The 26,976-nt window shown below is 40.8% G+C and overlaps 1 protein-coding gene across 1 annotated transcript in view; it reads left to right on the forward strand.

Moving 5' to 3' along the window:
- creb5b (cAMP responsive element binding protein 5b) overlaps positions 1-25,593 on the forward strand; it is a 95,694-nt gene extending 70,101 nt beyond the window's left edge. The window contains exons 8-11 of the mRNA XM_088998694.1: positions 4,472-4,801; positions 20,220-20,447; positions 22,165-22,273; positions 23,550-25,593. Of these exons, the coding sequence (XP_088854820.1) occupies positions 4,472-4,801; positions 20,220-20,447; positions 22,165-22,273; positions 23,550-23,704 (822 nt within the window). The 3' untranslated portion in view covers positions 23,705-25,593. The remainder of the gene's footprint in view (positions 1-4,471; positions 4,802-20,219; positions 20,448-22,164; positions 22,274-23,549) is intronic.
- The last annotated feature ends 1,383 nt before the right edge of the window (positions 25,594-26,976 follow it).

A 26,976-nucleotide genomic window follows, 5' to 3' on the forward strand; every position in this document is an offset into this window, starting at 1 on the left:
ACAGAGGAGTTAGTCCTCCCCCTTGTGAGCGTTGACCTGTTCAAGCTACCGCCGGCTGAATTTTAGAATCAGATATAGATGGACGTGGAATAGCGAAAAAAAATAAAATAAAACAATGTGAGGTCTGTGCCACTATTTCTGCCATTTCTCGCATGGCCAAAGTCACCAAAAACAGGTTTGACAAGGTCATCATTTCATAATTCCAGTTTCCTTAGAATAGATGCGAACATATATGTGGGGATTGCAAGAATGCAGCTCACAATCAAGGTCCGAAAAGAATGGACTGGAGAAATGGACTTCTTTTTCTCGTCTGGTAAAAAGCTTTCCATTCATGCATGGTGTGAGAGCAGAGAGGGCGAGCTGATGGAGTGCTCCGGTCGCGTCTAAGTATTGTGATCCAGACCAGCTGGATGACGTTCCCTGTGGGAATCGTGAATGTAGAGGTTGTTAAAAGATATGGAGCCCTGGACGCTCTATGGACTTACTGACAGCAGCTGGGAGGAAGGGGAACAGGGGGAAGGGAGTTCCGAAATGAAAAGTGTGGGATTCATGGCAGTAGCCTTGTGTTGAAAGACTTTTATTTCCAAAACCGTAAATCAAACCAATTGCAAATGCATTTATGCAACACTTTAGACTAAACAGCGCTGACCTGTTACTTGTGAACCCCGCTTATGTCAATGTCATGAATGAGAAGTGAACATATTTTTTGGGGGGTATGATGTCTACATTTGAACCTTTGTGGCAGACTGGACACTTGTAAATTTGTAGATTATCTTGTCTTCATGCCATGACCAGAAAAAAAAAACAACCTCTCGCGTTAAAATGTCACGCGAGAGTAAACACAAGCAACATCAGAACACCTAAAGAGTGAAGAGGGAAAAACCGCAACGTCTGTCACGGATAAGTAGACTTAAGGCAACAAACCTCCTGCTGGGTCAACAGTCTGAGACTCGCACCTTGCCAGGGAGCTCATCTCATAAACACACACACACAGAACGGGAGGTTATTAAGAATATGAAGAGGCAAGATGTGGAATGGGCAATCAGAGAATGTAAAAGGGGGGATGACAGGACTGAAGGGGAGACAGAGGACAGACTAAGTGCTTTGATTTGTTCCCCAGACATATGGATTTATGGAGCTATTCATGATGTTATCTAGTCAGTGCATGAAGCCATCATAACTGTGAGTATTCAGCAAGATAAAACATATCAGTTCCTATAAGACTTGTATGATTTACTTTTGGGGAAGGTAGGGATGGGCACAAAACAAAATCATTGATGACAAAAAGGAAAATGATCAACAAATCATTTGGATATCCGTTTTTTAGGCCGCACAAGTTGACATGTATTTTTTTTTATTTTTATTTTTTTTTAAATTAAGGCCGTTAAGTCCGGCTGAACTGCTTGACATGAAACCATCCGTGAAACTAAAAAGGATGTAAAAATGGGCTTCTTCGTGTTGAGACAAAGAAAGTAAGTATGTTAATACCACGTTGATAAGCAAACAGAAAAGACTGAAAATCATGCAGATCTTGAAATGCTTGCATTACTTGACTAGCCTGTCTCATAATGCTATTTACTTTCTTTCCTTTTGGCAAACGCAGGCAATCGCCGAAAGCGGCATTATTTCCCGGAGTCCTTAAACATCTCATTAAAAAAACAACACCGATAAATAAAGTTTACTTTGATTTAAAAAATATTATTGTTTTAGTTTTACTTACTTTGTAATACACGAACTTAACTAATTTGCTGCCAGACATAATGCCAGGATTTTTGTCATGTTCACTCAAATCGCAGGCTCAGCAGAATATTGAGTTTTAGGACTACATAAACATTCAATGCAGCGTAAGAAACCTTAGACTCTCTATTTTCATCAGAAAAAAAGTTTGTTGGTTTTATTTGGCTCTAGAGTTAACTGCAATTGAAATTGGGGCGGCTGCACAAAAGGCAAATGCTGCCCCCTTGTGGGAAGGTAAAACATCATCAGAGGTCTGACCAGCGCTTTATTGGCACCAACGCAAGGAAAAACTAAAATCTACATAAACATTCAATGGAGCGTAAGAAACCTTAGACACTCTTCTTTCATCAGAAAAAAAGAGTTCATTCCCAAATGGATTTGGAGTTATATGAGCTTGAAATGTGGGTGGCTGTCCAAAATACAATGCAATATAATAATAATAATAATAATAATAATAATAATAATAATAATAATAATAATGAAGGTAGCTGGTGTGAGAGAAGAGGATGCACAAAACCGGGATAGATGGAGGACATTGATTCGCTGTGGCGACCCCTGAGGGGAAAAGCCGAAACGAAAAGAACAATAATAATAATAATAATAATAATAATAATAATAATAATAATAATAATAATAATACATTTCATTTATGAGCCCCTTTCAAAACTCTCAAGGACACTTGACAGTCACAGAATATTTTTTTTCGCAAGTGAGCAGCGGTTTATATAGCGTTTTAACAACAGCTGAATCTGTCACGTTCCGGCGGCGACAGTTGCAGCTGACGAGCGGGAACGTTGGGGATAGGTGGTGGATCGCCAAACAGGACAGAGGCGTAGGTGCAGGCAACCGATTTATTAACAGAAATAGTGACGAAACAAACAACGTTAGTGGGCGAGCGGCGGCAATCCACCCAACCACACTAACTAACAAAATGAAAAGGCACACGAGGGTGCAAAAACAGCCTACGACGCGAGGCAACAAAATACATGCGATCGTGGCTAGAATGATATCCTCGGGCGAAGCAACTATGTACTGAATATACATTCAAGGTACTGGCAAAGCGTGAGGCGAAGTATCTTCCGACGCTGGGTAAGTGCCAGCGTCTGGTTTAAATGTCCCGCAGTCAGTAATGAGGGAATTGACAGCAGCTGGCGAACGGCGGGAGCGGAGGCTCCGCCCCGCTGTCAACTCGCTCATGACAGAAGCTGGAACAAAGCGCTAAAAGGGGAAAGGCTGCCCCTTGTGGGAAAGAAAAAAACATTGCCAGAGGCCATGGTCAGCGCTTTATCAGCACCCAAGCACGAAAAAACAAAACCGGAAGAAATTCTGAAATTCTACGTCATACTTTCAATTCTCTAATAAATTCATGAATGGCAGTAAATCAGTTAAAAACATCAGAATGAATAATCTACCCTGGCTGTTTTTAATGCGCCTTTCTCATGCTTTCTCATACCGTCTTGCTGTGCAACTGCGATTGGATTGAGGAAACGATGAAACGATGAAACGATCTTATTGGTGCTATGTGACATATCCCAATGGAGTGGCCTTCATCAAAACAATCAAGTTTTTCAGTCTTGTAACGGAAAACAGCAAAGAAGGAGCAGTAAAGATCGAACGGAGACTGACCTGGCTAATAACATTTTAAGATATGGTAACCAATCTTAAATATTAAATATTGCTGAATGTTCTTTTCAATTACAGAAATGGTTTATTTGCGAGGTTCTACCCCTGATGAAGGACTTTATCTTGCTCACAAATAATGCAGTTTTCTTTACTTCACACTTTTTACTTGATGAAATATCAGTGGCGAGCCATGCATTTCACACCTAGGCCTTCAGTAGTGCTACATCAGAATCAATCCAAACCTGAATAATTATTTTATGACTATACAACCTTTACTGCAGCTACAGCTGTGATAGCGACTCATATAAAAAGTGTGGTGTGATTTACTTCAAGTCCAGTAAGAGGGTACCGTTAGCCAAGAAATAAGGCCTGTGTGAAGGCCTTGGTGTCGCCAACTTGAAATGTGATTGATTACGACACATTTGATGTGAGGAGGCCCGTAGAACTTATTGTGAAGGTGTCCAGGTAGGTTTCTGACCCTGGTCACAAATGATGGCTGAAATGTGATTGGTGAAATGCTTGGATAGGAAAACACACGTCTCGAAGAAGCACAACAGGGGAAAAGCAATGAAAGGAAGCTGAAAGACAATTTCAAAGTACGTATTCAATAAAAAATCATGGGCAAAATATAATTTACATCAGTCTGTGATTCAGATATTTTCAGGCCAGCAGAGAAGGACTTGCAGACTCTGTTGGTCCACCATTAAATACAACAGCAATGATGGGTAAAACTTACATGCACTGTACATACAAATGAAGTTATGCTTTTTATAGGTTAGATTGGGTATGGACAAGTTAGAAAAATGTGGGTTAAAATGTTCAAAAATAAGTTATTTCAATGGCATTGAGCGGTGCAATGAATCTGAATGTTTTATAATCCAGGATCTGACATCCTGATCTTCTTCTGACTCTGGAGTTGTATAGGTTAACTCAACACTGCCTCCTTTGCTGGCAGCCAAGTACTATAACCCATTTGGATTTTATGGTTTCAAGACTGGATTGATTTAAAATCAATTCCACAGTGACCAATTGATGGAGGAATTGCTTTTGATGCTAATCTTGACTGAAAATCGGTGACATCAATATTGTGGTCCTTTTTTTTTGCTCTCAGAGGCTGAAAGCTGCACTTTCACATCACCCTGGCGCCATCGCCAACGGAAACATGAACTCCATGGGTCACATGATGGAGATGATGTCGTCAAGGCAAGAGCAAGGCAACCACCATCACATGCACTCGCACTCGCACTCCCACCCGCACCAGCATCTCCAAGCACCTCCCCACGCGTACCAGCACCACGGCCATCACCACCACAGCCAGGGCCACGGCCAGGGCGGCCATCATCACCAACACAACCCGCATCACAACTCCCACAATGCCCACCTGCATCCCGGGCACCCACATCAGACCTCGCCACACCCTCAGATGCATTCTGCTTCCCAGGTAAGACATACTTCAGTTTGGTACAACCACTTTTGAATGCACACGCTACCACTTACTGGATTGGAATAGTATTGTATCAAGCGCTTAAAGCGCCACATTTTCTCCTGTGCCAGGGTTAAAATAATTTTACATTTTATATTTTACAGTAATTACTCAGCTTATGAACTTAATTGGTTCCTAGAAAGTGTGTGTAAGGCGAAAAGTTCATCTGCCAAACATTTATTTCCCATAAGAAACCATTAAAAATGAGAATAATCCGTTCCCAGTTCCCCAGAAAACATAATTTTCTACTAAATAAGCCTTAAAACTACACAAAATATACCTTATTTTTATGTATAGTAAATGTGCTATTCTATTGTAATTAAAGAAATAAATCGATGAAAAGCTTTCTTCAGCCGTCATCTGCACTTCTTTGAAGGTGTCGGACCCATCGGACGTTTCACTTCTTATCCAAGATGCTTCTTCAGCGAACTAAAGTCTTACTGGTAGTATATATATATATATATATATATATATATATATATATATATATACTACTAATATAATATATATATATATACTACCAAGATGCTTCTTCAGCGAACTAAAGTCTTACTGGTAGTATATATATATATATATATATATATATATATATATATATATATATATATATATATATATATATATATATATGTGACGGGTGTCACAACAGTGACTGTCTTCATCTCCACGATGCTGCTGTATTAATGAAGACGAGACGCGTGGATGTGTCTTTTTATTTCTTTTATTTCTGCAACACAGTATGGCAGAAGGGATGGGTGAAGTCGCATGGGTTTCGTCTTGTGATTAACCTGAATCTCCTCGAGATTGTTCTCAAATGCAAAACATTGTAGATAACAAAACAGAATTAACAACGTGTGATCGTATAGTGGTTATTTACAGAAAAAGAGAATACAACACAAGTTCAGTTATTTACAAGATGTCCCTGAACGCATCATGGGCGGAGACTCGGCAGAACACGCGGTGCGCTTGTAATGGCTGGCGCACAGTTCAACCAGCCACGGACACTCACGGGCAAATGAGACACGACACAAGAAACTAAATATTGTTCAATAAAAACGAAATGAAACAATTATTACCTGCAACACAGTATGGCAGAAGGGATGGGTGAAGTCGCATGGGTTTCGTCTTGTGATTAACTGAGCAATAGAAAAGCACTATGAAGCACATGCGCTCCAAAGTTCCACTCGACAAAACGTGAAGTAAATAATGACACAAAAAGTAATCTGGACTCGAAATGAATAAGGGAACTAATTAGATAACACTAGACAGTACAAAAGGGGAAACAAAATAAGATATTGTCATGAAAATGCGCGTTAATCGAGACCAACAGAAAATTGCGACTCACCCTGAATCTCCTCGAGATTGTTCTGGAAACTATGGGCGGGACATAGTGCCACACTGTGCGCCGTTGCGTCACTTCCTTCATAATTTAATAACCTAAGTGTACAACTCCGTTACATACACCCCCCTTAAATTATGCAGAAGTGAGGCAACATACACACGGAAGACAACAGAAAGACCAACATGCAAAATAGACAAGGTTATCGGGCAAGGATGTACAAAAATGCTGTCTAATTATGTCACTCATCTGACCAACTACGTCAGGTGCAGGCAACCGATTTATTAACAGAAATAGTGACGAAACAAACAACGTTAGTGGGCGAGCGGCGGCAATCCACCCAACCACACTAACAAAATGAAAAGGCACACGAGGGTGCAAAAACAGCCTACGACGCGAGGCAACAAAATACATGCGATCGTAGCTAGAATGATATCCTCGGGCGAAGCAACTATGTACTGAATATACATTCAAGGTACTGGCAAAGCGTGAGGCGAAGTATCTTCCGACGCTGGGTAAGTGCCAGCGTCTGGTTTAAATGTCCCGCAGTCAGTAATGAGGGAATTGACAGCAGCTGGCGAACGGCGGGAGCGGAGGCTCTGCCCCGCTGTCAACTCGCTCATGACAGAAGCTGGAACAAAGCGCTAAAAGGGGAAAGGCTGCCCCTTGTGGGAAAGAAAAAAACATTGCCAGAGGCCATGGTCAGCGCTTTATCAGCACCCAAGCACGAAAAAACAAAACCGGAACAAATTCTGAAATTCTACGTCATACTTTCAATTCTCTAATAAATTCATGAATGGCAGTAAATCAGTTAAAAACATCAGAATGAATAATCTACCCTGGCTGTTTTTAATGCGCCTTTCTCATGCTTTCTCATACCGTCTTGCTGTGCAACTGCGATTGGATTGAGGAAACGATGAAACGATGAAACGATCTTATTGGTGCTATGTGACATATCCCAATGGAGTGGCCTTCATCAAAACAATCAAGTTTTTCAGTCTTGTAACGGAAAACAGCAAAGAAGGAGCAGTAAAGATCGAACGGAGACTGACCTGGCTAATAACATTTTAAGATATGGTAACCAATCTTAAATATTAAATATTGCTGAATGTTCTTTTCAATTACAGAAATGGTTTATTTGCGAGGTTCTACCCCTGATGAAGGACTTTATCTTGCTCACAAATAATGCAGTTTTCTTTACTTCACACTTTTTACTTGATGAAATATCAGTGGCGAGCCATGCATTTCACACCTAGGCCTTCAGTAGTGCTACATCAGAATCAATCCAAACCTGAATAATTATTTTATGACTATACAACCTTTACTGCAGCTACAGCTGTGATAGCGACTCATATAAAAAGTGTGGTGTGATTTACTTCAAGTCCAGTAAGAGGGTACCGTTAGCCAAGAAATAAGGCCTGTGTGAAGGCCTTGGTGTCGCCAACTTGAAATGTGATTGATTACGACACATTTGATGTGAGGAGGCCCGTAGAACTTATTGTGAAGGTGTCCAGGTAGGTTTCTGACCCTGGTCACAAATGATGGCTGAAATGTGATTGGTGAAATGCTTGGATAAGAAAACACACGTCTCGAAGAAGCACAACAGGGGAAAAGCAATGAAAGGAAGCTGAAAGACAATTTCAAAGTACGTATTCAATAAAAAATCATGGGCAAAATATAATTTACATCAGTCTGTGATTCAGATATTTTCAGGCCAGCAGAGAAGGACTTGCAGACTCTGTTGGTCCACCATTAAATACAACAGCAATGATGGATAAAACTTACATGCACTGTACATACAAATGAAGTTATGCTTTTTATAGGTTAGATTGGGTATGGACAAGTTAGAAAAATGTGGGTTAAAATGTTCAAAAATAAGTTATTTCAATGGCATTGAGCGGTGCAATGAATCTGAATGTTTTATAATCCAGGATCTGACATCCTGATCTTCTTCTGACTCTGGAGTTGTATAGGTTAACTCAACACTGCCTCCTTTGCTGGCAGCCAAGTACTATAACCCATTTGGATTTTATGGTTTCAAGACTGGATTGATTTAAAATCAATTCCACAGTGACCAATTGATGGAGGAATTGCTTTTGATGCTAATCTTGACTGAAAATCGGTGACATCAATATTGTGGTCCTTTTTTTTGCTCTCAGAGGCTGAAAGCTGCACTTTCACATCACCCTGGCGCCATCGCCAACGGAAACATGAACTCCATGGGTCACATGATGGAGATGATGTCGTCAAGGCAAGAGCAAGGCAACCACCATCACATGCACTCGCACTCGCACTCGCACTCCCACCCGCACCAGCATCTCCAAGCACCTCCCCACGCGTACCAGCACCACGGCCATCACCACCACAGCCAGGGCCACGGCCAGGGCGGCCATCATCACCAACACAACCCGCATCACAACTCCCACAATGCCCACCTGCATCCCGGGCACCCACACCAGACCTCGCCACACCCTCAGATGCATTCTGCTTCCCAGGTAAGACATACTTCAGTTTGGTACAACCACTTTTGAATGCACACGCTACCACTTACTGGATTGGAATAGTATTGTATCAAGCGCTTAAAGCGCCACATTTTCTCCTGTGCCAGGGTTAAAATAATTTTACATTTTATATTTTACAGTAATTACTCAGCTTATGAACTTAATTGGTTCCTAGAAAGTGTGTGTAAGGCGAAAAGTTCATCTGCCAAACATTTATTTCCCATAAGAAACCATTAAAAATGAGAATAATCCGTTCCCAGTTCCCCAGAAAACATAATTTTCTACTAAATAAGCCTTAAAACTACACAAAATATACCTTATTTTTATGTATAGTAAATGTGCTATTCTATTGTAATTAAAGAAATAAATCGATGAAAAGCTTTCTTCAGCCGTCATCTGCACTTCTTTGAAGGTGTCGGACCCATCGGACGTTTCACTTCCAAGATGCTTCTTCAGCGAACTAAAGTCTTACTGGTAGTATATATATATATATATATATATATATATAATATATATATATATACTACTAATATAATATATATATATATACTACCAAGATGCTTCTTCAGCGAACTAAAGTCTTACTGGTAGTATAGTATATATAGTATGGATAATATATAATCATATATATATATTATATATATATATATATATATATGTGACGGGTGTCACAACAGTGACTGTCTTCATCTCCACGATGCTGCTGTATTAATGAAGACGAGACGCGTGGATGTGTCTTTTTATTTCTTTTATTTCTGCAACACAGTATGGCAGAAGGGATGGGTGAAGTCGCATGGGTTTCGTCTTGTGATTAACCTGAATCTCCTCGAGATTGTTCTCAAATGCAAAACATTGTAGATAACAAAACAGAATTAACAACGTGTGATCGTATAGTGGTTATTTACAGAAAAAGAGAATACAACACAAGTTCAGTTATTTACAAGATGTCCCTGAACGCATCATGGGCGGAGACTCGGCAGAACACGCGGTGCGCTTGTAATGGCTGGCGCACAGTTCAACCAGCCACGGACACTCACGGGCAAATGAGACACGACACAAGAAACTAAATATTGTTCAATAAAAACGAAATGAAACAATTATTACCTGCAACACAGTATGGCAGAAGGGATGGGTGAAGTCGCATGGGTTTCGTCTTGTGATTAACTGAGCAATAGAAAAGCACTATGAAGCACATGCGCTCCAAAGTTCCACTCGACAAAACGTGAAGTAAATAATGACACAAAAAGTAATCTGGACTCGAAATGAATAAGGGAACTAATTAGATAACACTAGACAGTACAAAAGGGGAAACAAAATAAGATATTGTCATGAAAATGCGCGTTAATCGAGACCAACAGAAAATTGCGACTCACCCTGAATCTCCTCGAGATTGTTCTGGAAACTATGGGCGGGACATAGTGCCACACTGTGCGCCGTTGCGTCACTTCCTTCATAATTTAATAACCTAAGTGTACAACTCCGTTACATACACCCCCCTTAAATTATGCAGAAGTGAGGCAACATACACACGGAAGACAACAGAAAGACCAACATGCAAAATAGACAAGGTTATCGGGCAAGGATGTACAAAAATGCTGTCTAATTATGTCACTCATCTGACCAGCTACGCGTTGCAGGATAAGGACTGTGCCGTTGTAGGTCCTTGTGCTCGTCGGAATATGAGCGTTTGGGAAGGAACTCTCCCCATAACTAAGTGGTCTCGTCGCCCTGGCCATTCCCCCGTAATCTAATACCTGGTACATATAATGTAAGACTGGAGAAACAATCTGTTGGGGAACATTGTAGTGAGTCGCAGATCACAGGCTGGGTTGGGTAGAATCTTCCCCAAAATAATGGCTCAGCTTGATCTGCCCTTTCCCACTGTCAACGTCACCTCTGGATTAATACACAATGTACGTTGGGAACCTCTATTCTAGCAACACTATTCAAAGTGTTATGGTTAATAAGGAGTTTTTAGACTTATCACACAAACACGTCTGGAAAAAAAAATAATTTAAAAGCAGGTCAGAATTAACACACTCATGTATTTCAAAACGGAGGTGACAATCGCTCCTCGAGTGATGGACTTAAGCGTCTAATCACATCGCCCGTCCGAAGTGGTAGTACCTTGATCCGGGTAGGCACAATGTGAGGTTGTTTAAACTTCTCATTCACATGTGGTGTATTAATAAGACGAGCCTGTGTGATTTTTTTCATTTTGTCTGCACAATTTTTGCACGGGAGGGTGAAATCGCATGGTTTCTCTTGTGTTAACCGAACTCCTCGAATTGTTCTCAAAGCAAAATATTGTAGATATTAAACAGAATTACAACGTGTATCTCATGGTTTTTACAGAAAAGAATCAACAAGTTCTGTTCAAATGCCTGGACATATGGGCGAGCTCGGCAGAACACGCGCTTTAATGGCTGGCACGTTCAACCAGCCACGGACCTCATGGGCAAATGCACGACACAAGAAACTAAATATTGTTCAATAAAAACCAAATGAACATTTTCCTGAACACAGATGGCAAAGGTGGTAATCCAGGGTTTCCCTTTGATTACTGGCAATAAAAAGCCTTAACACATGCGTGCATGTTCTCCGAAAAACTAATTAATATGTCAAAAATTCTGGACGCATGCATAAGGGACTAATTAGATAAATTACAAGTCTAAAGGGAACAAATTCATTTGCATGTAAATGCGTTAATGTTTCTATTAAAATATTACTCACCCTGAACTTAATCTCCAAATTGTGAATATGGGCGGAATATTGCCAACTTTCCTTAAGATTCCTTCAAAGTGAATAACCTATCAATCCCGTTAAATATATTTACTAATAACTTAAACTATAAAATATATATATATTTATTATATATTCTACCAGTGCTTTAGTTAGTAAATAAATTATAAATTTTCAGCTATATTCTTTAGTTCAGTTACATGAGTTATAAATTTCTTCAGCGTATAATTCTTATATATAATATATATATATTACCATAAGACTTATTCGCTAAAAGCATTATGGATAATAATAAACATATATATCTCCCTACTGTCCAGACATGGCGGTGCCGGACACTGCTATGATAGGTCCCTGCTCTCAGGTTGGGGGGAGCAGAGGACTAATCCCTGCAGCTCCACTTCTATTGTCCTGACTGACGACTGGCCTGATTGCCCAATTGGCCCTGGTATTACCTCATCACCATGACTAATCCTATGTTGTCTAAACAGTCTATTGTACGAACAATCCAAATTGAACCTCACCCCACCATTAAAGTTAAGGGAAGGATTTTGCTGTTTTATGAAAATAGCTTTTTTTTACTCCCCTTTCAAACCATCTATTTTCTTTCGCTAAAATTTTAACCTCATTGTCGTCAAATGAGTGGTTGCTAGCTTTTAGGAGGATATGTACTGCCGATTATCCCTGCGATGTTGATAAAGTCTTTTTTTGAGAATTTGTTTAGTCTCCCCTATGTATTGCTCTTTACAATTTTCATTTTTACAATGTATTGAATAAACTACATTACTTTTTTTTCATTTGACAGCCTATCTTTTGGATGCAGTAATTTTTGCCTTAAAGTGTTTATCGGTTTGAAATAAGTAGGAATTTTTGTTGCCAAAGGACTCTTTGTAGTGTTTCAGAAACTCCTGCAATGTAAAGTACTGCTACTCCTCTCCTTTTAGTATCTTCAGAATGGTTGGTTTAATTCCCTATTCCTACCTTTTGACATTTGTTAAAAGACCACTGAGGCTAACCACAGTTTGTGAGTGCTCTCCTGATATGTTTTGACTCCTTTTTTCTACCTTTGACGCTTGTTGATATTAGTTTTGCCCTATGCTGGAGGGTTCTGATAACTCGTAGTTTGTGTTGTAGTGGGTGGTTAGAATCGAAAAATAAGTATTGGTCAGTGTGCGTAGCCTTCCTAAAGACTTCTGTTTTTAGCGCTCTGTCCTCTTTTATAATTACTTTACAATCCAAAAAGGCTCTCTTTGTTCTCTTTAATGTCCTCACGAGTAAATTTAATGTTGATGTCTACAGAGTTGAGCTGATCTGTGAATGATTGAATTTCTTGTTTTTTAATTATGACAAAAGTATCGTCAACATATCTAAACCAGTGTCTGGGTTTCGTCCCCGGGAAGGTGTGAGGGCCTGTTTTTCCATCTCTTCCATGTACAGATTAGCCACTATGGGTGAAACTGGTGAGCCCATAGCACAACCAATAATTGGCAGATGTGGTCCGGTTTAAGTTTGGTTCTTTCATGCAGAGAAACTTCCGCCAGCAGTCTCGTCCTCACCACTGAGACTGCTGCTGGGGTTGGGACAGATGTAAAGAGAGAAGTCACATCGTAAGACGCCAATGTTTCCTCAGGTTCCAATATGAGGCCTTTGATACTCTCTACAAACCATGTAGTGTTCTCTACGTGATACCCTGCGTTACCAACCAACGGAGCTAAGATAGTTTTTAAATATTTGGCTACATTGTATGTAGAGGAGTCAATGCTACAAACAATGGGTCTGAGGGGGAACCCTTCTTTATGTATTTTTGGCAGGCCATAGATACATGGCGTGGCCTCTCCCGGGTATAATCTAAAATACATCTGTTTGTCTATATGTTTTCCTTTCTCTAACTTTTGGAGACAGTCGATCATTTCTTTATTGTATCTATTGGAAGGGTCCCTTTTTAGTTGCTCATAAGTGTTGGAATCACTGATTAACCTATTTATTTTGTCTCCATTATCCAATGTGTTGAGAACCACTGTACACCTACCCTTGTCTGCTGGCAAAATAGTAATATTTTTATCTTTTTGTAGAGTAGTTAACGTCTTTCTCTCTTCTCATGTTATGTTGGACGGAGGTGGTTTGGCACTACTGAGAAGGGGTGGTATTTTAATGCGTAGATCATCTGCCTCTGCATACGAAAGTTTGTTCTTTTTAATAGCCGATTCAGTAGCTGTGATGTAGTCTATTGTAGGTATTGTTTTAAGAGTTACTGAGAAATTTAAACCTTTGGTTAGTACAGCCTTTTCTGTCTCTGATTTGTCAGACAGAGATCTCTGTCTGACAAATTTTTGATCCAGTTCTCCCTTGAAATCTGCTCATTCCTAATTTTTCTCGTGTTTACCACGAGCTGTGACTGTTTCTGTAAGAGTAATTTTTCAAATTTACCCCTCTGTCTCTCTTTGGTTATGCTGTGGTGCCTCATGTTTCCGGATTTAGTAAATTCACACACTTCCTGATAGATTTTGTGGACAAGTTCAGTTTGTAATCGCTGATAATAAGTTTCTATTTCTGACTGTTTGTTTTTTATCTCTATGTTAAGTCTCCTAATTCACAAATTTAGTATTTTCCTAGTATAATTTTGTTGCGTCTTATCAGCTAAGTATCCGAGTTCCAGGGGTGGTTGCTTCAAGCATTTAGGAATTAACCGGCTCTGTCTACATCTAAGGTGTCTGAATCTGAGGTGGTTCTTTAAGTCAGCTAATTTTAAAGTGGCCTTTTCTAAGTTACGTACCAGCAGAAGGATGTCACTCCCAAAGTTGGCAGCTATATGTCTGTCTAAGCTCTCAGTCGTACAGGAGTGGTCCATCGATGAAAAGGTTTCTTCAGCCGTCATCTGTACTTCTTTGAAGGTGTCGGACGTTTCGCTTCTTATCCAAGATGCTTCTTCAGCGAACTAAAGTCTTACTGGCAGTATAGGCCCTATATATATCCCTACTGTCCAGACATGGCAGTGCCGGATACTGCTATGGCAGGTCCCTGCTCTCAGGTTGGGTGGAGCAGAGGACTAATCCCTGCAGCTCCACTGACAGCTTCTATTGTCCTGACTGACGACTGGCCTGATTGCCCAATTGGCCCTGGTATCATCTCATCAGTATGACTAATCCTATGTTGCCCAAACAGTCTATTGTACGAACGATCCAAATTGAACCTCACTCCACCATTACAGTTCAGGGAAGGATTTTGCTGTTTTATGAAAATAGCTTCTTTTACTCCCCTTTCAAACCATTTTCTTTCACTAAGAACCTTTTCATCGATGGGCCCCTCCTGTACGACTGAGAGTTTACACAGACTTAAAGAAATGAACTGTACTGTATAATAAAGTCGTCTTATTTACCTTGGTGATGGTCGATAATACCCTCACTCACACTGTCTGCTGCTAGCTGCTTTTCGTTAATCCAAATCAACAAGTTTTTCAACCTATTCTATTGCCTGAGACAGTTGCTTCGACAACACAGAAACACCCTTAACCACACGTAGCAATGGTCGACTTCGCGTACTGGTACTGGGACGCTAAGTCACACAAAGGCACACCTCGTTCGTGTTTTTCGATGATCTCCTTCTTCTGATTCTTATGACCGTAATTTTCTTTTGTGTCCTCTTCGTTCGTGAGCTAAACCTTTCATAAGCTGAGGTATCACTGTATTTTGATTTTTTTTAATCCAGTAAGTTTTAATGGGGTTCCTTTTTTGTAGTACTTATCATTTTTGAAACTTCTTCATTTTCGTTTTTTTTTTGTTCTAGTTTTGGTGTTAGTTTTTTTTCCGAGTATTTTTTGAGTGCAAGGTAAAAAAAAACTACAATTCCCAAACGATTGTTCGACCGTCATTCTTGTATATGGCCAAACAGTATTTCAAACATTTAGCATTCAAAATAAAAGCATGTACTTAAAACATCTCATCTCATTTTCCGTACCGCTTATTCCTCATTAGGGTCGCGGGGGTTGCTGGAGCCTATCTCAGCTGTCTTCGGGCACGAGCCGGAGGACACCCTGAATTGGTTGCCAGCCAATCGCAGGGCACGCAAAGACATAGAACGGTCACTCTCACACTCACACCTAGGGACAATTTGGAGTGGTCAATCTGCCTGCCATGCATGTTTTTGGAGTGTGGGAGGAAACCGGAGGACCCGGAGAAAACCCACGCGGGTCCGAGGAGAACATGCAAACTCCACACAGGGAGGCCGGACCGGGACGCGAACCGGCGACCTCTGCACTGTGAAGCCGGTGTGCTAACCACTCGGCTACCGGGCCGCCCTACTTAAAACATGAAGATAAAAATTGACATTATGATCATTCTAGTTAGTTTCATAAGTGCAAAAAATAGTCCAGTACATTTTCATTTGGTTGATATTCCCCTCGTTTTGTATTTGATTTAGTTCATGAAAATGTTTTTTTTTTTCAATTTTAGTTATTTCATTTTCTTTTTCGACAATAACCTTGGTCTGTACTATACCTGTAATTTCCAAGTCTGCACATCTCCTCATAAACCATTTGTTTTCTGTGTTATGGTTTAACCCAGGGGTGTCCAAAGTCTGTCCTCGAGGGCCGCTGTCCTGCCTGTTTTCGAGCTCTCCCAGGAGCAACACACCTGATTCAAATGATCAGCTCATCAGCCAGCTCTGAAGCAGCATCAAAATGGTCCTGATGATTTGAATCAGGTGCGTTGCTCCTGGGAGAGCTGGAAAACAGGCAGGACGGCGACCCTCGAGGACCGACTTTGGACACCCCTGCTTTGAGTCATTTTTATTGGTGTTTTGCATTTGACTAAAATTATCATACTGCGTGTTTTGGGTATTTTAGATGCTATAAAACGTTTTTCTGGTGTCAGTTAAAAAACAAAAAAGTGACGTTGGTTGTCCTTTAACTGTCATCGAACCGCTTGTCTTATTCTTATCCTCTTAGCATAGCCGGCTGCAGGGAACAGTTCAGTCAATAAATGTTAATTATTGTAATTTTGTTCTGGGAAAACTTTGCTCCAAACCGTTTGCAAAGAGGGAAACACCCGACCGCAAATACAAAATTCATTACCACTTGATTCACGTCCTTCTTCCATTGTTGGATGATAAAACGTCACATCCATTATCCAATGTGTTGAGAACCACTGTTCACCTACCCTTGTCTGCTGGCAAAATAGTAATATTTTTATCTTTTTGTAGAGTAGCTAACGTCTTTCTCTCTTCTCATGTTATGTTGGACGGAGGTGGTTTGGCACTACTGAGAAGGGGTGGTATTTTAATGCGTAGATCATCTGCCTCTGCATACGAAAGTTTGTTCTTTTTAATAGCCGATTCAGTAGCTGTGATGTAGTCTATTGTAGGTATTGTTTTAAGAGTTACTGAGAAATTTAAACCTTTGGTTAGTACAGCCTTTTCTGTCTCTGATTTGTCAGACAGAGATCTCTGTCTGACAAATTTTTGATCCAGTTCTCCCTTGAAATCTGCTCATTCCTAATTTTTCTCGTGTTTACCACTAGCTGTGACTGTTTCTGTAAGAGTAATTTTTCAAATTTACCCCTCTGTCTCTCTTTGGTTATGCTGTGGTGCCTCATGTTTCCGGATTTAGTAAATTCACACACTTCCTGATAGATTTTGTGGACAAGTTCAGTTTGTAATCGCTGATAATAAGTTTCTATTTCTGACTGTTTGTTTTTTATCTCTATGTTAAGTCTCCTAATTCACAAATTTAGTATTTTCCTAGTATAATTTTGTTGCGTCTTATCAGCTAAGTATCCGAGTTCCAGGGGTGGTTGCTTCAAGCATTTAGGATGCAGCTCTGTCTACATCTAAGGTGTCTGAATCTGAGGTGGTTCTTTAAGTCAGCTAATTTTAAAGTGGCCTTTTCTAAGTTACGTACCAGCAGAAGGTTGTCACTCCCAAAGTTGGCAGCTATATGTCTGTCTAAGCTCTCAGTCGTACAGGAGTGGTCCATCGATGAAAAGGTTTCTTCAGCCGTCATCTGTACTTCTTTGAAGGTGTCGGACGTTTCGCTTCTTATCCAAGATGCTTCTTCAGCGAACTAAAGTCTTACTGGCAGTATAGGCCCTATATATATCCCTACTGTCCAGACATGGCAGTGCCGGATACTGCTATGGCAGGTCCCTGCTCTCAGGTTGGGTGGAGCAGAGGACTAATCCCTGCAGCTCCACTGACAGCTTCTATTGTCCTGACTGACGACTGGCCTGATTGCCCAATTGGCCCTGGTATCATCTCATCAGTATGACTAATCCTATGTTGCCCAAACAGTCTATTGTACGAACGATCCAAATTGAACCTCACTCCACCATTACAGTTCAGGGAAGGATTTTGCTGTTTTATGAAAATAGCTTCTTTTACTCCCCTTTCAAACCATTTTCTTTCACTAAGAACCTTTTCATCGATGGGCCCCTCCTGTACGACTGAGAGTTCACACAGACTTAAAGAAATGAACTGTACTGTATAATAAAGTCGTCTTATTTACCTTGGTGATGGTCGATAATACCCTCACTCACACTGTCTGCTGCTAGCTGCTTTTCGTTAATCCAAATCAACATAAGTTTTTCAACCTATTCTATTGCCTGAGACAGTTGCTTCGACAACACAGAAACACCCTTAACCACACGTAGCAATGGTCGACTTCGCGTACTGGTACTGGGACGCTAAGTCACACAAAGGCACACCTCGTTCGTGTTTTTCGATGATCTCCTTCTTCTGATTCTTATGACCGTAATTTTCTTTTGTGTCCTCTTCGTTCGTGAGCTAAACCTTTCATAAGCTGAGGTATCACTGTATTTTGATTTTTTTTAATCCAGTAAATTTTAATGGGGTTCCTTTTTTGTAGTACTTATCATTTTTGAAACTTCTTCATTTTAGTTTTTTTTGTTCTAGTTTTGGTGTTAGTTTTTTTTCCGAGTATTTGTTGAGTGCAAGGTAAAAAAAAACTACAATTCCCAAACGATTGTTCGACCGTCATTCTTGTATATGGCCAAACAGTATTTCAAACATTTAGCATTCAAAATAAAAGCATGTACTTAAAACATCTCATCTCATTTTCCGAACCGCTTATTCCTCATTAGGGTCGCGGGGGTTGCTGGAGCCTATCTCAGCTGTCTTCGGGCACGAGCCGGAGGACACCCTGAATTGGTTGCCAGCCAATCGCAGGGCACGCAAAGACATAGAACGGTCACTCTCACACTCACACCTAGGGACAATTTGGAGTGGTCAATCTGCCTGCCATGCATGTTTTTTGAGTGTGGGAGGAAACCGGAGGACCCGGAGAAAACCCACGCGGGTCCGGGGAGAACATGCAAACTCCACACAGGGAGGCCGGACCGGGACGCAAACCGGCGACCTCTGCACTGTGAAGCCGGTGTGCTAACCACTCGGCTACCGGGCCGCCCTACTTAAAACATGAAGATAAAAATTGACATTATGATCATTCTAGTTAGTTTCATAAGTGCAAAAAATAGTCCAGTACATTTTCATTTGGTTGATATTCCCCTCGTTTTGTATTTGATTTAGTTCATGAAAATGTTTTTTTTTTTTCAATTTTAGTTATTTCATTTTCTTTTTCGACAATAACCTTGGTCTGTACTATACCTGTAATTTCCAAGTGTGCACATCTCCTCATAAACCATTTGTTTTCTGTGTTATGGTTTAACCCAGGGGTGTCCAAAGTCTGTCCTCGAGGGCCGCTGTCCTGCCTGTTTTCGAGCTCTCCCAGGAGCAACACACCTGATTCAAATGATCAGCTCATCAGCCAGCTCTGAAGCAGCATCAAAATGGTCCTGATGATTTGAATCAGGTGCGTTGCTCCTGGGAGAGCTGGAAAACAGGCAGGACGGCGGCCCTCGAGGACCGACTTTGGACACCCCTGCTTTAAGTCATTTTTATTGGTGTTTTGCATTTGACTAAAATTATCATACTGCGTGTTTTGGGTATTTTAGATGCTATAAAACGTTTTTCTGGTGTCAGTTAAAAAACAAAAAAGTGACGTTGGTTGTCCTTTAACTGTCATCGAACCGCTTGTCTTATTCTTATCCTCTTAGCATAGCCGGCTGCAGGGAACAGTTCAGTCAATAAATGTTAATTATTGTAATTTTGTTCTGGGAAAACTTTGCTCCAAACCGTTTGCAAAGAGGGAAACACCCGACCGCAAATACAAAATTCATTATCACTTGATTCACGTCCTTCTTCCATTGTTGGATGATAAAACGTCACAACATCAAGCAGTACGAGTCTTTGGAGGCTCCAAAGGCTCCACGTATGCATGAAAAACACACTTTTGATATATGATTGGCGTGCATTGAAGCCGTTTGTGCTTTCCATATTTCACATCAAGAAATGGTCACGGTCGAAAACTGAAAAACAGTTGACCTCGCCAAATATATGTCAATCTCTGTCCAGCCACGCACTTGCGTCTGCCGCGGTGTTAGCCTGAGTGGAAGTGGGTGGTGGAAAAGTGCCGACACCTCTCGGTAGACAGCTTGGTGAATCGGCCCAGTCACTCACTCGTTGAACCAGATGTTGTTTTGAGGGCAGTTGGCACACTTGAAATTGCTTTGAGGGGATGGGGGGTAATGTATGGACGCTTGTTTGTGTTTGGAGAGCAGCGGGGTGGCTGCTGCAGTCAGGTGTCTGGATGTTTTCCAGCTGTGTCACAAACATCGCGTCTGTGGTTGCAAGTTGGCAGGCATAAACTGTCTCATTAGAGAGCTGGGTTATGATTAATACCCCCCCCCCCCCCCCCCCCGTCACCTGCACCCCTTCCTTGTTTTAGATGTCTCCTGCCACCCAACATATGCAACCAACGCAGACACTTCATTCCCCGCCCCCAAGCGGCGGCCGGCGCAGGCGAGTTGTGGACGAAGATCCGGACGAACGGCGGCGGAAATTTCTGGAACGAAATCGAGCGGCGGCGACGCGATGTAGACAGAAGAGAAAAGTTTGGGTGATGTCGTTAGAGAAGAAAGCAGAAGAACTCACGCAGACCAACATGCAGCTTCAGGTATAAACATGAAACCAAAAGCAACAGGTGTCTAGGAATTTCACATCAGAATCAGAATCAGAATCATCTTTATTGCCAAGTATTACTTGCACCTAAAAGCCTTGATTTTTCTTCAAAAGATGACCCTGCGCCTTATACCCCGGTGCACCTTATATGTGAAGTAAAATTCAGCCACAACAGGGCACACAAGTACTGTCAGCAGCCACCGACTCCATTTCCCCCTGTAAAAGAAGTCGTGTGTGGTCCATCCTGGGATATACAGTATAAAATGCCGTTTCATTTCAAAAATCTATTAAAATTACTTTGCAAGGTGGACATTTTTTCCTCGGTTTTGCCATTATTTGCCATTTTGGGAATAATGACTGGAAATTGAAAATTTTACGTTTCTTTGTTTGTTTGTTTTTGCATTTAGTGTCTCAAGAAAAACAAAATGTGTTCATTTCTGAAACATTTTAAGGCCAAAATTTTACATGAAAACCTGTAAGGAACATCAAAGGTTTAAAGAAGGAAGATTGGTAATTTCTAAAAAAAATATTTATTATTGGATTGTAATATAATATAGTCAGCATCTGACTATCTGACTGTTTTGTTGACAGTCCCTTTATTGCAGCACCATCTAATGCAAGGGTGTCAAACTATTTTTTTGTTTATTATATTTATTATATTTATATATCTTCTTCTTTTCCTTTCGGCTTTTCCCTTCAAGGTGTCGCCACAGCAAATCAGTGTCCTCCATCTTTATATGATTATTATATTGTGTATTTTCACATTTTTGTATGTGGTTCTGGAACTTAGCCCCAGGTTCCTTTTACCATAATTTACAAGTGATATTATTGAATATGATGTCAAACATCAAATAGGCCTTTCTTAAATTTTTGTTTCTGTTTCTAGTTTCTGTTGTTAAAGCGCCATATAATTCAATATGTATTGTATTGTAAATGAACACCCCTGACCATTATGTAAATACTGGATTCATCTTGGGGAGGGGTGTCAAACTCATTTATTGCAGCGGCCGTTATGAATTGTATTGGATTGGATTTGCCTTTATTAGTCTCGCAGTGGAGAAATTTACATTTCACAGCAGCAAAGTGATGGCAGGAATGAAAGTAGAAAAACAAAATACGTGAGCTGCTGGAAAGGCACAGCACAAAGACAATATGACAACACAAAGACACAGAGTCATTCAATTTTGAGGAAGCCATGAGAATGTTCAATCCGCTCCACATATTACGTATAGAGTGCACAATAAATAATGAATCTCTCATTTTCAAATTTTAAGTAAAAAAGAATGACTGTTATTGTGGTTTACATGGGTCAATTTGAAAATTTGGTTCGGACTTTAGCAAGCATCACGGAAGTGGACAAGTTGGATTTGCTTTTGCGGGCTCAACAAAAAGATATGCTGGGCCAGATTTGGCCCCCGAGCCTTGAGTTTGACACCATGCACTAATGGATACATAACACGGCTCTATTGTAGCACCTTATATATGGAAAACATGGTAAAACATGTCATTCATTGAATGTGCGCCGTATAGTCCGGTGCGCCTTATGCATGAAAAACGTTTGAAAATACACCATTCATTGGGGGTGCGCCTTATCCACCGGAAAATACAGTACTCATTATTTACACATGATGTTCATTGACGTTAACTTTATGCAGACCCTATGCAGCTGAAATTATGATTCTGTCGATTTTTTTATCTCCTTATTTTGACAGAATGAAGTGACGATGCTAAAGAATGAAGTGACTCAGCTCAAGCAGCTTCTCCTAACACACAAGGACTGTCCCATCACCACTATGCAAAAAGAGTCCCAAGGTTACCTCAGTGAGTCACTCAAACACGAGCGAGCGCACCACCACAACAACAACAACAACAACAACAACAACAACAACTACAAACACACACTTGGCCAACAGTGTTGATGGCGCTGCTGTGGAGATGCTTTATTTTAAAAAGAAGAAATCCCACACCTGAAACCCGACGTGACAAATACGTCATGAGCTGCAATTTGTTTCCCAGTGTGACATCATAACCGCCTCCTTTGATAGCGATACGAGACATAATTAGGGGCGCGAGCCTCCCCTGTGTGGTTTCAGAGAGGAAAACCAGGCCCATGGCCGTCCTGACTGAATGTTTCTTGTGTAAAGGAAAGAAACCACCTCCCAGACTGGTCGTTCATCAACGAGTCTTACGTTGTGCACACATGTCCACTTAAATGTGATCATAATTCAGCTGGTGTGTGTACAGAGCCGGGTGATTCTATTCTTCATTTTTGTGTGATCTGTTTATGGGTTATTTTAGACCGGGGAGGCATTTGTGGTGATTTTATGGTGTTTAAAATATGTCTTTCTTTAGAGGGAGATGTGTATGTGCAAACGACGTTCTTTGGTGACCTGTAAAATGTGTCTCGAGAGCATTTGGTCCAGCCCATGATGGCAATTCACTTGCAAAATAAAATAAAATAAAATAAAATAAAATAAAATAAAATAAAATACTGTAAAATTAAATAAAATGACATTTAATTACCTGTAATTAAATGTAATTACATTAAATAAGCATGTCTTCCATCATTGCTTTTCGATTGGTGGAACAAAAAACAAATACAAATAATTATAATAGCCAGAGAGTTACGCAATAAAAGTTACACAATCCCCTGAGCCACATCATGGAGACAGCAAACACTGCAATGTCATTCAAATATTTTTTTAATTACCTCTTCTGTAATAAATTATGGAAACGTGTTATTTACGTGAAATAAAGACCAAGAGTAAAAGTCTACCAAGATGAAACAAACGCATGCTCAGCATACAATGCACAATGCATTCAACAATGACCTGACAACGGATGGTCGTGCCGGGAGTCCTTTTAAGTGTCACTGATTGTAACGACCAGCACCTGCGAGGCAGCAGGCAGGGCTGACAGCGCTACCCGGTGGTCGCCAATCCGAACGTGGCAGTCGCCAAGGCTCGGGACGACCAGCACCTGTGCAGGTGCAGGCGGGGCCGACAGCGCCACCCGTTGGTCGCCAACAAGATCATGACAATAATGGGTCAGCTCGTAACCTGAAGGTCATTTACCACCCCCAACGTTGTGTCCTCAGGTCCAGATAGCAGTCCAGCAGGAAGTCCATCTCCAACTTGCACGCAGCAGCAGGTTATTCAGCACAACACCATCACCACGTCCACCACGACCGTAGGGGGCAACAGCCTGCATGGTCAAGCCAACAGCCGAACAGACATCAACTCCATCCACTAGGGAAACAGAAAGACAGGACAGCCCTGCTGCCCTGGTGGTAACCCCCTCATGCGGCTCCCACACTCACCTCTGCTTTCTGAGGATCTTCAGTTGCCTCCCCACCCTACCCCCCGCCCTCCGATTAAAAAAAAAAAAATCACGAAAAACCTCAAAGGCCTTCAAGGCTGTTCTTTTTACAGTAGCCATGATATGTATTTTTATAGACCCTAAAATGTGGACGTTATTTTTTCCCCCTTTTTTTTATGTGCTTTTGTGAGTTGTGTTGGTCGCGTTGCTCTGGATCCTCCCCCCTCAGCCCTAGTAGCGGTACAAAAAGGACCAAAGCATTCATGTTAAAAGAGGGACGAGACTGGAACCTTTCATCTCTTAAATGTTCTCTATTTGACTGACGGACTGGGTCATGAATCGTTTTCCTGCGCATCGATGTGGGTATCTAACATGTTCTCACAAGTATTTAGTAGGAGACTACAATGAAACTCCTTTTGTAGTGGAACCTATAACATGCATTCAACTTTCTTTGAATTGGAATTTTATACTTTTTCTTTATTCAAAAGGCTATGAAATCCTCAGAGGAAAAGCTTCGGTTAGTTAAGTATCTTTAAGTCCGGAAGCATTTTGGAATGACATTATTTGATCTGAAAAACGTCAATATGTGATTGGACGATAGATTTGCCTAGTGGTGCCTTGATTAGGAGTGACGCAACTACAGTACTGTTTTTTTTTCCAGATGTACTTAGCTGATATTTCATTTGATTTTTTTACATTTTATTATTATTATTATTATTATTATTATTATTATTATTATTTGTCAGCAGAAATTTAAGACACTAGTGTGAGCGAACTCCACTCCCTTCACAGCATGCAGCAAGATGGCAGACAGTGAACAATTCTTGGGGGAAAAAAGCGGCTACAACCCGTTTCTTGCCTCTCCCAGGTGAAATTTACCGTCAAACTTCACTTAAAACGAACACAATTACATTTGATGTATTTAAACCAATCACATAAGAATTATGTTAATTTCATCTGTGCTGTATGTCATGCAATAAAGCTGACTTGACTTGACTTGAAGAAAGTCAGTTATCTGCATCATGCAAACACATGATACAGCAAAATGCCATTGACAGGCTCACCATTAGCAACAATTTTATCGCCATAATCCTTCAAGCAACAGATAGTAACATGCACACGAAAAGTCCAGCAACACGTGTAGAAAATGTAACAAAACTCTTGGGCTTATATTCTTTATCCTCTGAGAACAAATGCTCATAATACAACTTTCAGTCTTTGTCTCTTTCTGTGTTATACTGTCCTCTGGTGGTTAGATACATAACGTGCAAAGATGAGTTTGAGCAGATTTATGGCATTTGTGACCATGTTTACTTGTGAGTCGAGGCATCAGTGCTTGTTATTTAACGTTGAGGACATCCAACCATTTTATGTACAATATGTCTAGATCGGGACAAGTGGACAGAATTGTCAATTAACCCCATCTCAAAATACATTGCGATGACACTAAGAATGCATTCTACCATATGTAGAGTCGCTGTTGAGGAAAATGTTTCTTCAGACGTCATCTGTACTTCTTTGAAGGTTTCGCTCCTCACCCAAAGAGCCCCATCAGCGAACTAAAGTTGTGCTGGTAACCCTGGACCCATATCCCTAATGGACAGAGGTGGCCAAGCCAGACCTCTACTCTGACCAATCTGATTACCCTTCCAATCTGATTACCTCTATTGTTCTATCCTTGGCTCTGGTTTCACCTCATTAGCCAATCTGGCTAATGAGGTGAAATTGGCTTCAGGAAGTGGTCGACTGCTCCCCCGACCTTATAGCAGGGACCTATCAGAGCAGAGGTCTGGCATGGCCACCTCTGACCATGAGGGATATAGGGCCAGGTTTACCAGCACAACTTTAGTTCGCTGACGAAGCTCTTTGGATGAAGCGCGAAACGTCCGACACCTTCAAAGAAGTACAGATGACGGCTGAAGAAACATTTTCCTTGATGGACCACCACTGTATGATTTAGATCCTACAGTGTAGGCCCCTACACAGATAACTCGCGGTTATTCCACATTTTGACTGAAATTGTGAATTTCAAAATCAATGGAAAACTGATCCACACTTCTGTCATTGTCCAGTTGTAATTCTGGATCTAAATATAAACCCGGATCATGCCACGGCGCTAAATAAATTAGCATAATGTGTTATCATCCATTCCTTCCCTTTGAGACTGTTAAACTCGTTATTGCCAGAAACATATAAACATTGTGATGGTAAGACCCTAGTATTCAAGTGATAAGCAATATAAATGGATCATGTAAAAAAAAAGTCCACAAATTATTTTTAAACACTGTGATCACGCGGCAAGGGAGCTTGAGAGTTCCAACAATCTTTTCAGAGACCACCCGAAGCTTTAACTCAAGGGTGGGGAAAGGTTTTCCGATCAGTTTTTACAAAACCCTCTTGAGAGCCATAAGACATTGATGACGAAATATGATGCAACGATCAAACTAATATGTGTTATTACAAATAATGTGCACTTTTTGTTTTGGAATATTCTCCTACTCCTCTGAGGGTTTTTTTCTTATACTTGGCGTGGAAGGCCGGATCAAATCCGCATCTGGAAAATAAAGGGCATGCCTGTGTAAAGTGAGCATGTCTGTCATGCATAATTGATTTTTGTATTTCTGAAAGAAGATTTCCCAAATGTTTCTAATGTACCTCGCTTATTTGTTCTCATTTTGGCCTCTATTGATAGCTTTTGCCACTTACTGGCGTATTTCTTCTTCATGATTCATAACAGGATCTTAATCTTTCTCAGGCCTTTTTTTCTTGCCTTGAACTCAATGGTGACATACTGGATGTGCCCCCTCTAGAGAAACCGGGGAACTTTTCTTCCACTTGGTGACCAGGAATGTCGACATGAGCTCTCTTGTGTTGTACCGTACAGTCAAGCAGAGCTGTCTATGCACTTTTGTCCTCTGTAGAGGGTAGAATAGCCATATTAAGCCAAGTCATGCTCAGTGACCCTTTCCCATCTTTTTAAACACACCAGCGAGAAACGTCTTTGGCTTTCTAATCTATTGGGTCTTCATTGAAGGACATTTTTTTGCAAAGCAAAATTACTCTGTTACTATCTTGCCTCACTTCACTATTTTTTCAATATATGCAGTAAGAACGTTTTTTTCCTGGCAGAAGGCCTTTATTTTACCTTTGAATTCCCAATTCTTGATGATGATTCCACCAGTGGTTCTCAAACTGGCCGTGGCACA

This window comes from Hippocampus bargibanti, linkage group LG06 (genome assembly GCF_051943395.1).
Source record: "Hippocampus bargibanti isolate YZ-2025 linkage group LG06, ASM5194339v1, whole genome shotgun sequence".
In the NCBI taxonomy this organism is placed as follows: Eukaryota; Metazoa; Chordata; class Actinopteri; order Syngnathiformes; family Syngnathidae; genus Hippocampus; species Hippocampus bargibanti.